Raw genomic sequence first — 13,465 nt, forward strand, 5'->3', positions numbered from 1 at the left:
ATGTATCACTGGTCCACTGAAGATGATTCAATACATCAACATGTATCACTGGTCCACTGAAGATGATTCAATACTTCAACATGTATTACTGGTCCATTGAAGATGATTCTGATACCCTTTTTAGTTTGTGCATTGTTGTGATGGCACACATCTCAACAGATATCTGCCTATGGGTTGACTTTTAAAGTCTTAATATCTCTAGACTGAAAAAACATCAAAACTCAACTGTGAACATCCCATTCAATCTCAGAGCAGGAATCTCTCGATTTTGTGAGCAACAATTAACAATCATCTGTCTGCCTTGTTCAGGAATATGAAAAACTATAACATCAGCCTGGGGGGAGCATACATTCTGTAACAACCATTCTGTGACTGGCTGGCTTCCGTTCATCTTCTCCTGAGTGTAACATCCAAATTCTTCAAAGCATTCTAACTGAGACATAACCATGTAAGGTCACTATATATATATGCGTGTAGCATATACTGAGTGACCAATACCTTGTATTTCAGACCACATGACTGGTCATCTACTGTCAGAACTGTACTAAAGAAGGAAATGGACATTATTATATAACACTAATTTTGCTTTATTACCAAATTTAATCATTCCTTATATGCACTGCACAACAGTTTTCCATACATTACATGAAAATCTTTAATAAAGGTTACTGTATACATGTTACAACTCAAAATATGTAATCTTCTATAGTTTTATTAATCAAACTAAGGTAACTTCACACTTTAAACTATAATACTTTTAATGTTATCATTCTACTTTTAACAGTTGACCTCCTAGATTAAACAAAAACACTGTATAAAACTGTGTCACAACTGCATTAGAAGTTTTGCACATACGTTTACATTTTTCTATATCGAAAATGTATTTCCGATAATACTTACCTCTTCTCACATTTTCTTCTTTGCCCATCTAAGCCTTTGTACAAATTCTACCTCACTTGCTATAGTCTTTATACACCACTATATCACCCCTAGCAATTTTAATGTTGCGACTCTCTCCACCTATGTCAATGTGCCCTTAATATCTGATTGGTATATAAGCTCCCCGTTATTCTTTCTTATTCACTTTTTCGAGATTGAACACTGGCTATATTGGGGAGGAAGAACAGGATAATAATAAAGGAGATAAGTATTATCAGAAATAATTTTCAGTATAGAAAAATGTACACTTCCAAAAACCACTTTCACTACCACCTTAGCTAAAATCTCACATTGACCAGGTGGAGGGGCAGGTGAGGGCAAGATCCACACAGAAAGTGTCTGCATAGAAAAACAGGTGTGCAAAATTGAGATATAATAAAGCAAACTAGTGGGAGTCTGCACTACTTCTGGAACAAATATGCTCTTTGCCCAGATAAAATGAAATCTAAATGTGGGCGGTAAAGGCCAGTCAGCTACAGAGTCCATGAGATTCGTCCAGGCTGAACCACACACACAAGATTCCACATCTTGTCATTCAAATTACAGGGCTGTGGATGCAAAGCTAGATCCAAGGTGTAGTGGCTAGAGCATGGGGAGCACAATATTATATAATTATATAATAGGAATATTATATGAAGGGTACCCAATCTGAAAGTTACAGGATGTTGCATGTTGAGCCACCGGGATTATAAAGAGAAGCAAGCACAAAATGCAAAAAACTAAACTCGGAATTCAGAACCCAAACAACCAACCTGAAAGTTACAGAATGTTGCATGTTGAGCCACCAGAATTACAAAGAGAATGCAAGCACAAAATGCAAAAAACTAAACTCGGAATTAAGGACCCAAACAACCAACCTGAAAGTTACAGAATGTTGCATGTTGAGCCACCGTGATTACAAAGAGAAGGCAAGCAACACCCAACTGGACAAGTCTTCCCCCAACCTGAAGAAGCACAGAATGCAACAAACTCAGAATTATGGAGCCAGTTCATGCCTCACTTAACCAGAAGGAACAGAGATCATCCAGTCTGTGATTACGAACCAAAATCTTAGCTCCTTAACCTGGAAGGCAAGGTAACATCTCCTGCCCCTGAAATTATGAAGAGGATGTGAAACAAATGAAGTTCAACCAATGTCTCATGGATGTGATGCTCCGTGTGTAGAATCGATGACCCTCTTCCATGATCATGGGAAGTAACAGAATGACCAAAAAGAAGGGCCACACTCACACAACCAGATAGTGAAGTGTCATCTCTGAACTGGAATTACGAGGAGGCTCCCACATAGACTGGTCTACCTCCCCACTAGACACCCGGGAAAACCATCCAGGGTTAAGGGTGGGAGGGTATCCAGCTTTGCCATCTTTTCCTTGAGTGGAATAAAGAGTGCAAACATCACTCAGGAGGAATAAACCTCTATCCACCACTCCAGAGACTGGAAACTGAAAGTGGTAAGGACTCCCTTGCTCCACTAGAAGAGAGGGAGGGACTCACATTGGAAATTCCTGAGGAATGTTGATCTGGAGACAGTAGAATAAATGAACTATGTTCCCTATTTTGAAAAGCAAATCAACACTGATTTGTTCAATCCAGGGATTAACAGAAATGGGCAAAGTTCGTTTATGCTTTACTCATGATAGTCCATGAGTGGCAGTCCAGTACTGTATATCATATTTGATATAGAAAAATTGTTCACCACCCAGAAAGTACCAAAGTGGTCTTTTGGAACACCCCATCTTCACAGAGCTCGTTGCTACTGAAAATTAAGTTTTCAGTCTAATGGTAACTAGTGCAGATTTGTAAAAGCATACCTGACCAGGCAACAATTGCCACTGAGTGGGACCCAAATGAGGATGGCGAGAAGGTTCCTAAAAAGGAGCACAAAATAAAAAAAATTACCTTTGTCACAATCGAGCCAGGGTATGTACAATAGCCATGGAGGGTAGCCGAAACCCATCCAAAGAGGAGACTGCTAAATTATGTAAATAGTGTTATATAATCATGTTAGGAGTGGTCAACATACCAGCCTGTACAATTTCCTCCAGCAAGTGATACAACCAAGCTGCCAGGGACATCAATAAATATCAAACTTGATGGGATGAGACCCAAAAAAGACTCTGCTCCTCCAATGAAAGACCAGAGTAAACTATCCAAACCAACTGATAAATCCAACTTGTAAAAGTAACAGAAGATAAGTCAAGCGATACTGAAGAATCCCAATGGATAGATAACCAGTGACGTGAACCCTGAAATGCTTCAGTGTGTGGCACATAACATTGGAGAGCCTGACCATAAAAGATGATCTGGATCTGAACAGTCATATAAATAGGAAATGGATGAAAGATGAATAGGAGAGATAGCCTTATCTCCTTCCCTGGCTGCTGCAGTTTTAGGTAGAAAGGACCTATCTGGATACAACAGAACATAGTTGGAATGGTCCAGTGTCCTGTGAACATGAAGCACAAACAAATCTGAAAACTGATGCCCACAAGCCAACAACAGAAGAAAATATGTTTTAAATGAAAAATGATATAGTGAACATGACCCCAAAGGTTCAAAAGGTGGATGTGATAATGCATGGAGAACCACTGTGATAACCGAATTAGGAACTTGGAAAGGGCAACGAGTACAGATAACCCAAAATGATTTCGAAATTAATGACAAAACTGGGAATCAAAACAAAAAAGTATCTGATACGGCAGCCTTATACAAGGCACAGATGAAGGCACCAAACTTTGTTAAAAATTGAGAGACATGGCACAGTAGGATGAGAAGGATTAAACCTACATCTGAGATGCCACTGACGATAATTAAACCATTTCCTTTGAGAAACTTCCAAAGAAGAATGTGAAATGGAATGTGTTAATAAGGATGCTGTTTGAGAAGTCAATTATTGATGTCTTACAATGGACTGCATAAAAGCCAGGTGTGAAGTCGAGGAACACTGACTGATGGACGAACAATGTCCAACTGAAGCTGACATAAGAGAGATGGCTAGGGAGGAAGAGGTGGACACTCCTGAAGATACTACAGGAGTGAAAATCAGGGCTGACCCAGCTAACATGGTGCCACTTGAATAACTCAAAAGGACATGGAGTGGATCAGAACCTTGGAAAGTAGAAGAATCAGAGAGAATGCATAAAGATGAAGACTCATCCAATCCTACTCTCAAAGCCAGAGGGTGAAATACCAGAAATCATAAGGATGGAAAATGAGCATTCTAGTGTGTGGCAAAAGCATCGACCTGTGGTGTCCCTAGACAAAAGCTAATCCAATAAAATCTTGAGGATGAAGCATCCATTCCATAGAAAGAGCTCTGTTGGGATGGAATAACTGGTAGGCTACTAGATTCATCATCCATGGAACATGACAAGCAAGGAGAACAATTTGGTGTTTGTTTGCCAAAAGGAAAAAGTCCACTGTTTGAAAACAGAGAGATCTGGAGTGAGTGTTTCCTTGCTTTGAAATGTATGAGACTATTGTGGAATTGTCCAACCAAGCATTGCAACCTTCCTCGCAACAATTCAAGACCCTGAGTATAGCTCAATTAACTGCTAAAACTTCTAAGAGATCGATTTAGAGAGAAGCTTCCTCTACAGTCCATTGCTTGTTGGATGAAGTTTTCACTTTTTGTCCATCTCAGGCACAATGAGTTGATTATAGTGCGAGATGCAGCGATGTAGCTAGTTGATTGTTCAGCTTTGGTTGTAGATTATGAATTAGGAGTGCTTCCTTTTTTCTTAGCTTCTATTCATCTTTCGCTGAGTCTATTATTCTGAAGTGTTCTTTGTTCAGTTTTTCATTACAGTATTAGGCAAAAAACCTATGAAACAGATTTGAGGCCAGATGGTAGAGCACAAAACTGAAAAACCTGGTTGTAATGCATGAAATGGAGATAATACCTTGAAGACTCAGCAAACGAGGTAAGAAAGTAAACATATGCAACATTGAATTTTGTCATCCATAAGCTGGGTGAAAAGAGCCACTAAAGGGAAGGAAATGACTCTATTGTAAACCAAGGAGGCTGGAGGAAGCAATTGAGATGACAAAGGTCAATGAACTGTCGCCAATCCCCATCTTTTGTGGTACTACAAACAGCCACCAAGAAAGGAGGTGACGCACTCTATGTGCAGAAGATCCTGGATGGCTTGTGCTCAACGACTGGAAGTAAGAGAGTCCATGGGAAGTGGAAAGCCAACTGCTATGAAAGGTAGAGGAGACATGAAATGAATGGCCAATCCACTACTGAGAACTTGAATGACCCACTGATCTGTAGTGAATGCTTCCCATACTGACATGAACCCTCTGAGACCCCACAAGGTAGTCACCAAGCCAAAACCTGTGCTCCACCTTGGAGAACGATCTTTGCTGGTAAGGTCAAAATCACCCTTGTGTTCCAATGGATCGTGGTGGTGAAGGACAAGGTCTGGAAATTCGAATGGGAGATGTAGTAAACCATCTTGTAGAAAAAGTGTAGGACAGTTGAGAAGCAAGTGTAGAGAGTGAAGAATGTAGATGGGCCACATCTACAAGAGATTCCATGGAGTCTGAAATTCTGGCCATAAAAAATGATTATCTAAGAAAAAGAGCTTCTCTAAGATCTCTAAGGGTTGATGTAGGAAGGCAAACTCCCTCTAGTAAGGCATTTCTCTCCAAAAGATCCCAGCAACAAAACAACTGGGATTCCACAGAGAGAGCAGAAGCAGATAACCTAACCAAAGTGGAGGTAATAAATGACTAAGATCCTCCAAAATTTGAGCAGGGAATCTATGATGGGCCTCAGAAAACAGTTGCAAAGACAATAAAAAATGAAAAACTGCTGTAAGTGACAGATGAATTCTGGAAAACTAAGATTGATTAAGATGAACAGTGGTATCTTGTCTAGTGCCCCAAATAGGAAGTAGAGGGTCTAACCTCTGAGAGTCCAAATAATGGTTCTCTAGGAAATGGAAAGCCAAGGTATACAGATCCAATAAATAAGGTGGAAAAGGCATGGCAACACCCGTCCTCAACTGATCTGCAAAACTCCTTGCATGTACAGCAATGTCTAGCGAAGGTGGAAGGACCAGGTAATCAGACAGACCAGTTTCTTCCAATAAAGGATGTGAAGATTCATAAACCCCAGGAAAAACACTCAATACATTACAAACATGGCGTACAAGTTGTAAAAAGGATGTAGCACAAGAATTTCAATCCGAGATCCGTGAGTAGCTTTCTGCGCAAAGGAAGGTGCTGGAAAATAGTGTCTAAATTCTCACTAGTCTGCCCTTGATCTCCCACAAACTCAACCTCAGAGCCAACAGGAGAAAAAGCATCAGACTGCATGCAAGACTTCTTTATCTCTCCACATATAAGGAACTGTATGTCCTCCATGGAAGATGCCCCCACACCCAGGTAATGTTAGACTCGGGACATCAGAGGACTTCATGTCTGAGACATAAAAGTGAGTATTCATATTCAAAAAAGATCTCCAAATTTTGTTTTTAATTGTAAAAAAAATTCAAGTGCCACAAAAAAAAATTTCAAATAATTCAAAAAAAAAGTTGCAAATGTAATAATACTAAAGAGAAACACATAACACCATCTTTGTAATTTTTGCCATTGATAAAAAGTAAATAAGAAAGAATAATTGGAAGCTTATATACGGATCAGGTATAGAGGGCACATTAATGTAGGTGGAGAGAGTCACAAGATTTAAATCGTTAGGGGCGATATAGTAGAGTATAAAGACTGGAACAAGTGAGGCTCAATTCATAACAATGTTTAGACAGGCAAAAAAGAGAATTATTCATCGGGATAAAGCTAAAGTGTAAGAAGAGGCAAGTGTGTTTCAGAAATAGCATTTCTTTATTCTGTTTGATAAGTTAAAACTGTTTAATGATGAACAAAGCAGCTTTTGTCTATATTAAATGCAAAGGTACTTAATTTGTTATGTAGCAAACAATTATTAGAGGCAACATAAAGGCACCAAACAGTACATTTGTTACAACAGAAATATCACTCATCACCAAAACATCATAAGCTTCTTGGTGTGTGTATTTTAGGTAAGGAAGAATTTTACCAATTTTGAACAAAGCAACCTTTGCCTTATATTAAATGCAAAGCTATGCTAAGCTAATCAATTAATTATGTTTCAACAAATTATTAAGGCAACATAAAAGCATCAGAGACCAAAATGTGACCAGAACATCAGTTTGTATACACAACTGTATGCATGTAGTTTTTTAAATTGTGTTAGGTTTGGTGCTTTCATCTTATTTGTTCATCAACTCTTTCTGTTTATTCAATTAAGGTACAATCTTAAAAATAAGCATCAACAAATTGCACAAGCAGAGTTATACGACTGACTGGTAAGAGTAAGATCAGTAGTGTAATACATAATAAGCCGGTTACATCCCTACTATCATTACGCATACATCTGTTTACTGTACATCACCGACTCAGTATGTGGCATAACTAAGTGGAAACAGAAGCAGAGCAACACATACGTATTATAGGTTGTTTCTTATATCATAATAATAAAAGTTATGACTAAAAAAAAAAAAAAACTGTACGTGAAACTTAGAAGAGGTATCTAGGCACCACAGGGTGTTGGTTTAGAGTAGGGTTGTTTTGTTCAATTAAGATGGATTCCTTGATTTTTCGTTGGCTTATGTTGGGTTCTTTGTTTAAAATGACTGTGTTTTTAATAGATATACCATGTTTTTTTGAATTGCAATGATGATTTTATTGTGTTCTGTTAATCTCGTTTACAATTTTCTTCCTGTTTCGCCGATGTAGAATTTTGGGCAGTTATTGCATGTTATTTTGTAAATGACGTTGGTATTGTGTGATTCTAAATAATTTTTGTTTAGTAACGATTTTAATTTAGGGAAGGGTTTTTGTGAGAATTTGATGTTGACAGGAATATTGTGTTTACTGGCTAGTTTAGTCCAAGTGTGGATAATTCTTGAGCTGGTCCTCAATCTCACTCTAGTATGCTAATTGTGACATTTTTTCTCTGATATCCTCTCTTCTCTAATTTACTTACCACCCATCTTAGAAGTATAGAATTTATGGTAAGTTACACATTATAATTTAGTTATTACTCAGGTAATGCAAAATTTTTATAGCTTTAATCATTTGCAGGGCCATAAACTAGAAAATCAGACTCCTCCTGCCATGCCCACCTGTCACATCCTCTTTTTCACAAATTGCCAAAGGGTCACTATGTTTAATACTATATTTTTATAGCCAACAGAATGCCAAAGTATTAATCTATCAAATGACATATCATATTACATTGTTTTCTGTACAGAGAATTGTGTATTTCACTTCCAGTTCAAACTTTATTTCCATAAGAAACACATTGACAAGATTAGCTGAATTTTTAAGATCTCTTAACATACAGTTAGAAAGCCAGAAAAATTATGATAGTTATAGGACATTCTCTGCTTTTTTACATGCTATTATTCTGTACATTATTTATTAAAATGTTTAGTTTAGTAGTACCATTAGCATAAAAAGTTGGGTTCATTGACAGTCAACAGAAAAGGAAGATCCATTAAGTATTATTTTTCTTGTTTTTCATGTGTATTCTTTATTTATTATTATAAAAGTAACTAAAATTTAAACATTAGAAACTTATTAGGTTAGATAAGATTAGATTAGATAAAATAAATATTAATAATAATAAATTTTCCCGAGGTATGCTTGAAAGTAGCTCGTGTGTTACATGAGTCGATAGGGTAATGTGAGCTTCACGTTCACCAAGTAATTTACAACTTGTGTGGCTAATTTAATAGTTAGACTTAATTCAAAGAGCAAGAATGAATTAAAATTTCAGTTGAAACAGATATATACTGTTACTAGCTTTAAGCTATTTAGGATAAAAAACTAGTTAAATTCATTCTAGAAAGATAAAAGAGGGTAATTTAAATTTATTTCATATTTTTTATTGTGGTCTGCCAAATTTACCAAGTCCATATGGAGCTAGGGTAGAGAAATAACAGAAAATATAAAGTACTTCTGAAAAAAAATGTTTGAAATTTATTTAAAAAGTTTTAGAAATTATGCAAATCAAATTGGACAATTTTGAGATGAAGAAAAATATTTTTAATCTTAACATGAAAATCACTTTGCACTCAGAGCAGCTAACACTTTGACTCTGTGTATTCATGAGAAATGTTTAATAAAAAGACTTCATTAAAGTGCTCACTGAAAGCTTGCAAATTTTCATAAAGCTACATATCAAAAAGCTATAGTACGGAAATTCTAAAGGTCAATTTGGGGTCAAAATTTAGGTTGAATCAACAGAAACCGTAGCAAGATAGTTAATGGTGTTTTAAATTGTGGATTATTAACAAAGCAACCCTGTACGTTATTCAAGATACTAACTTATTCTTGTGAATTATTCAGCAGACAAGCTGTTCCAAATGTTACAAAATGAATGTGAAGCCCAATCTGTCATTCAATTTACCACTTGTCACTGATTCATACTGGTTTTGTGAATTACAACCCTCATCAGTAGCCCTGTACTAGAGCAAGTGAACAGAATAAGACTGGCTTCATAAGATGGTGGTGTGTATATTATACATGTATGGTGTTTTGAAATGTCTTCTTCTCACACAGTAATCCTATAGTGTATATTATACATGTATGGTGTTTTGAAATGTCTTCTCACACAGTAATCCTATAGTGTATATTATACATGTATGGTGTTTTGAAATGTCTTCTCACACAGTAATCCTATAGTGTATATTATACATACAGTGTTTTGAAATGTCTTCTCACACAGTAATCCTATAGTGTATATTATACATACAGTGTTTTGAAATGTCTTCTCACACAGTAACCTATAGTGTATATTATATGTACAGTGTTTTGAAATGTCTTCTCACACAGTAACCTATAGTGTATATTATATGTACAGTGTTTTGAAATGTCTTCTTCTCACACAGTAATCCTGTAGTGTATATTATATGTACAGTGTTTTGAAATGTCTTCTTCTCACACAGTAATCCTGTAGTGTATATTATATGTACAGTGTGTTGAAATGTCTTCTTCTCACACAGTAATCCTATATTTATAAAAGAATTTTGAGAATAAACAGCATTGATGCTGCTAACTTATTCATGAGCTATAAAAGTCATTTAAAATACTAAAAAATACCAAGACTTCACTGTACTCCCACTAATAGCATAGCTTTTTAAGTTTCTAGCAGCAGCCATCAGCTAAGTCAACTAAAGTGTACTGGTGTTCATCACCAACAAGTAACATTTTCATCTCTGTACATTTACTAGTAACACTGATAGTTTTAACAAGAGAAAACATGCTTACCAAAGAAGTCAGTAACTACATCAGCAGAAATCAGGGAAGCAAGACACAAAAAAAGCAAAACATTAGCAAGATCACCAGACAAAACAATAATACAATAAAAAATATTTAACAGTAAGTTATAAATGAACAAATTCATCTATTAACACATAAAAACCCCCTTACTACTTATAAGATTTATAGAGCTAGTAAGTAGTCATTAGATTTGCAGAGGAAAACCCATGTGAGGTAAAATATTTTCCTGCAATTTCTACAAATGTAAGACTTTTAAACTTAGACTCCCTTTAAACACATGATTTAAACCTATTTCAATATCTGTTCTGAGTAATTGAGAAATGTAGTGTGAATGTTAGGCACTAAATGTTCACTTACCTGGTGTTTTGGTCTTATTAATGAAATTGGCACTTAAACATTTCTATTTAGAATTTGTTTTGTCATTTATTGACTCATAAAATGTAGTTTAACAGACAGAATTAATTCTTAAAAGTTCACCTTCATCACACTAAACAATAAATATAATGGGTTTTACTTATAAATTGATTCTTTAATAAAAAGAATATTTCTTTAATTATCTCTGAAATAAAGCATGTTTAACAGTTAAAACATTACTCAAAAGATTAAAAACATTTTAAAAATCTATAATAAACTTAAATCATCCAATGTGCTTCAATTACTTAAAGTGTACGATTTGTTTACCACAATTCACAAAAAAAAAGAGGGTGTTACATTGTTACAAGAACTGAACAATGCTTGCTAGAAAGAAGAAACATAAGAAAAAACTCCTCACCCTCCTCATGCTCCTCATCATTACTCACCCCAAATTCTAGAAAATAAACATAACATGTAAAACTGACGACAGACTTTCATGCAGGTTATAGTCTTTCAAACCTACCATTGAATTCATTTTAACACGACTAATTCATAAAAAATAAACAGACATTTACATATAAAATATAAAAAAAGGTTAAAGTTTTTAGAGAATTGTCATGCTACAATGAAATAGATAAAAAAAAACCATCAATACATATGGACATGCAAAAGCCATGCACCATGCCGAAAAAAAAATCAAAACAGTTGAACAATTCACCTAGCTTAATGCATTCTCAGCAAAAGTAGTTTAATTAAAAGTATGAAATGCAATGCAGCTTTCATAAATTGACTTTTAGAAATACGATATCATTAAACTCCTGCAGGACATTGAGCTGTAAACATAACAATAACAGAACAAATATACACAAAGCTTGGATTTAAAATTGTATGTCATTTACAAAATCTAGTTTTAAAGATCATAATACATAAAATAAAACAGTCATAAACAAATTGGTTTTAAAGATCATAATACATAAAATATATGTACCAAACATTGTTAACAAAATCATAATACATTCATTCCTATTGATCTTGAAAAGTTAAAAAATGGTACAATAGTAAACAGGGTTTAGTTTTAAAGATCATAAGTAATGTAGAAAGTTATAAATATGATGTATTTTAAAGAATAAATATAATACCTGGTTTTAATGAGACTATTGGTTATCACAAATGAAGTAGAAAAATCAATACAGGTAAAAGTTCATAAACATAGTAGAAAAGTGTAAACAGTGCCATGATTAAGAAGATCTCAGTACATTAAAATACCTATATAGAATGCATAATGCCTGATTTGAAGGGGACATACATGTCTTGGTTTTAAAGGTCATGAAAAAATGTAAAACAAGGACAAAATATGGCTTGAAAGATTGAAGAAAAATGTATCTCAGTATACTGAAATATCTATATAGAATGCACAATGCCTGATTTGAAGAGCCAGAAGCATCATCAACTTGCACAAGTTCAATTCTCTTCAAGTGTGAAAATACTGGAGAGATTTGATGTCATTTTGGGTCTATTTTCTTATAAAAAATGAACAATTTTCAACTGCAAATATTACTGATGTTTAAAACAGCAACAAATGTAATGTTGGATACAAATTGGCAGTTGAGATCATCAGCAGTGAAGATTAGGCTTTGTCAATTGATTTTGTGTGCTCGATTCACATTTCTAGCAGGAAATTCAAAACTCATTATGTCCCCATACAGCGATGGTCATGCCTAAAGGCTTAAAGATCATAAGGAAACTAAAATAAGGAAATATATATACTTCAATATAAAACACAAAAACATAAGCTTTGTTTTACAGGTCATAAAGAATGACAATACAGAATACACATTGTTACACTTGACATATTAATCAAAATAGTATTAAAATCTAATTTTTTCGTTTTACAGCCAATAACAATTATAAGTTATATGCATAAATAAATGGACTTTATAGATCAAATTAAAAAGGACAAACATGTCTTGGATTTACAGGTCATAAAAATGTAAAATAAGGACAAACATTGGCTTGAAAGATTGAATAAAAAGAGAACAAACATGTCTTGGTTTTAAAGTTTATAAAAATGTAAAACAAGGACAAACATTGGCTTGACAGATTGAATAAAAAGAGAACAAACATGTCTTGGTTTCAAAGGTATTATAAAATGTAAAATAAGGACAAACATTGGCTTGACAGACTGAATAAAAAGAGAACAAACACGTCTTGGTTTTAAAGTTTATAAAAATGTAAAATAAGGACAAACATTGGCTTGACAGATTGAATAAAAAGAGAACAAACATGTCTTGGTTTTAAAGGTTATAAAAAATGTAAAATAAGGACAAACATTGGCTTGCCAGAATGAATAAAAAGAGAACAAACATGTCTTGGTTTTAAAGGTATTAAAAATATAAAATAAGGACAAATATTGGGTTGACAAATTGAATAAAAAGAGAACAAACATGTCTTGGTTTTAAAGGTATTAAAAATGTAAAATAAGGACAAATATTGGGTTGACAAATTGAATAAAAAGAGAACAAACATGTCTTGGTTTTAAAGGTATTAAAAATGTAAAATAAGGACAACCATTGGCTTAACAGATTGAATAAAAAGAGACAAACATGTCTTGGTTTTAAAGGTTATAAAAATGTAAAATAAGGACAAACATTGGCTTGACAGATTGAATTAAAAGAGGACAAACATGTCTTGGTTTTAAAGGTATTAAAAAATGTAAAATAAGGACAAACATTGGCTTGACAGATTGAATTAAAAGAGGACAAACATGTCTTGGTTTTAAAGGTATTAAAAAATGTAAAATAAGGACAAACATTGGCTTGACAGATTGAATTAAAAGAGGACA

The 13,465-nt window shown here is 34.5% G+C and overlaps 1 protein-coding gene across 1 annotated transcript in view; it reads right to left on the reverse strand.

The window, feature by feature from the left end:
• Positions 1-13,465, reverse strand: part of LOC106471851 (JNK-interacting protein 3-like) — a 70,257-nt gene that overhangs the window by 22,816 nt on the left and 33,976 nt on the right. The window contains exons 9-10 of the mRNA XM_022400466.1: positions 11,042-11,077; positions 10,258-10,272 (exon numbers count right to left, since the gene is read on the reverse strand). Coding sequence (XP_022256174.1) covers positions 10,258-10,272; positions 11,042-11,077 — 51 coding nt within the window. The remainder of the gene's footprint in view (positions 1-10,257; positions 10,273-11,041; positions 11,078-13,465) is intronic.

The sequence above is a fragment of the Limulus polyphemus genome, unplaced genomic scaffold, assembly GCF_000517525.1.
Source record: "Limulus polyphemus unplaced genomic scaffold, Limulus_polyphemus-2.1.2 Scaffold4903, whole genome shotgun sequence".
NCBI lineage: Eukaryota > Metazoa > Arthropoda > Merostomata > Xiphosura > Limulidae > Limulus > Limulus polyphemus.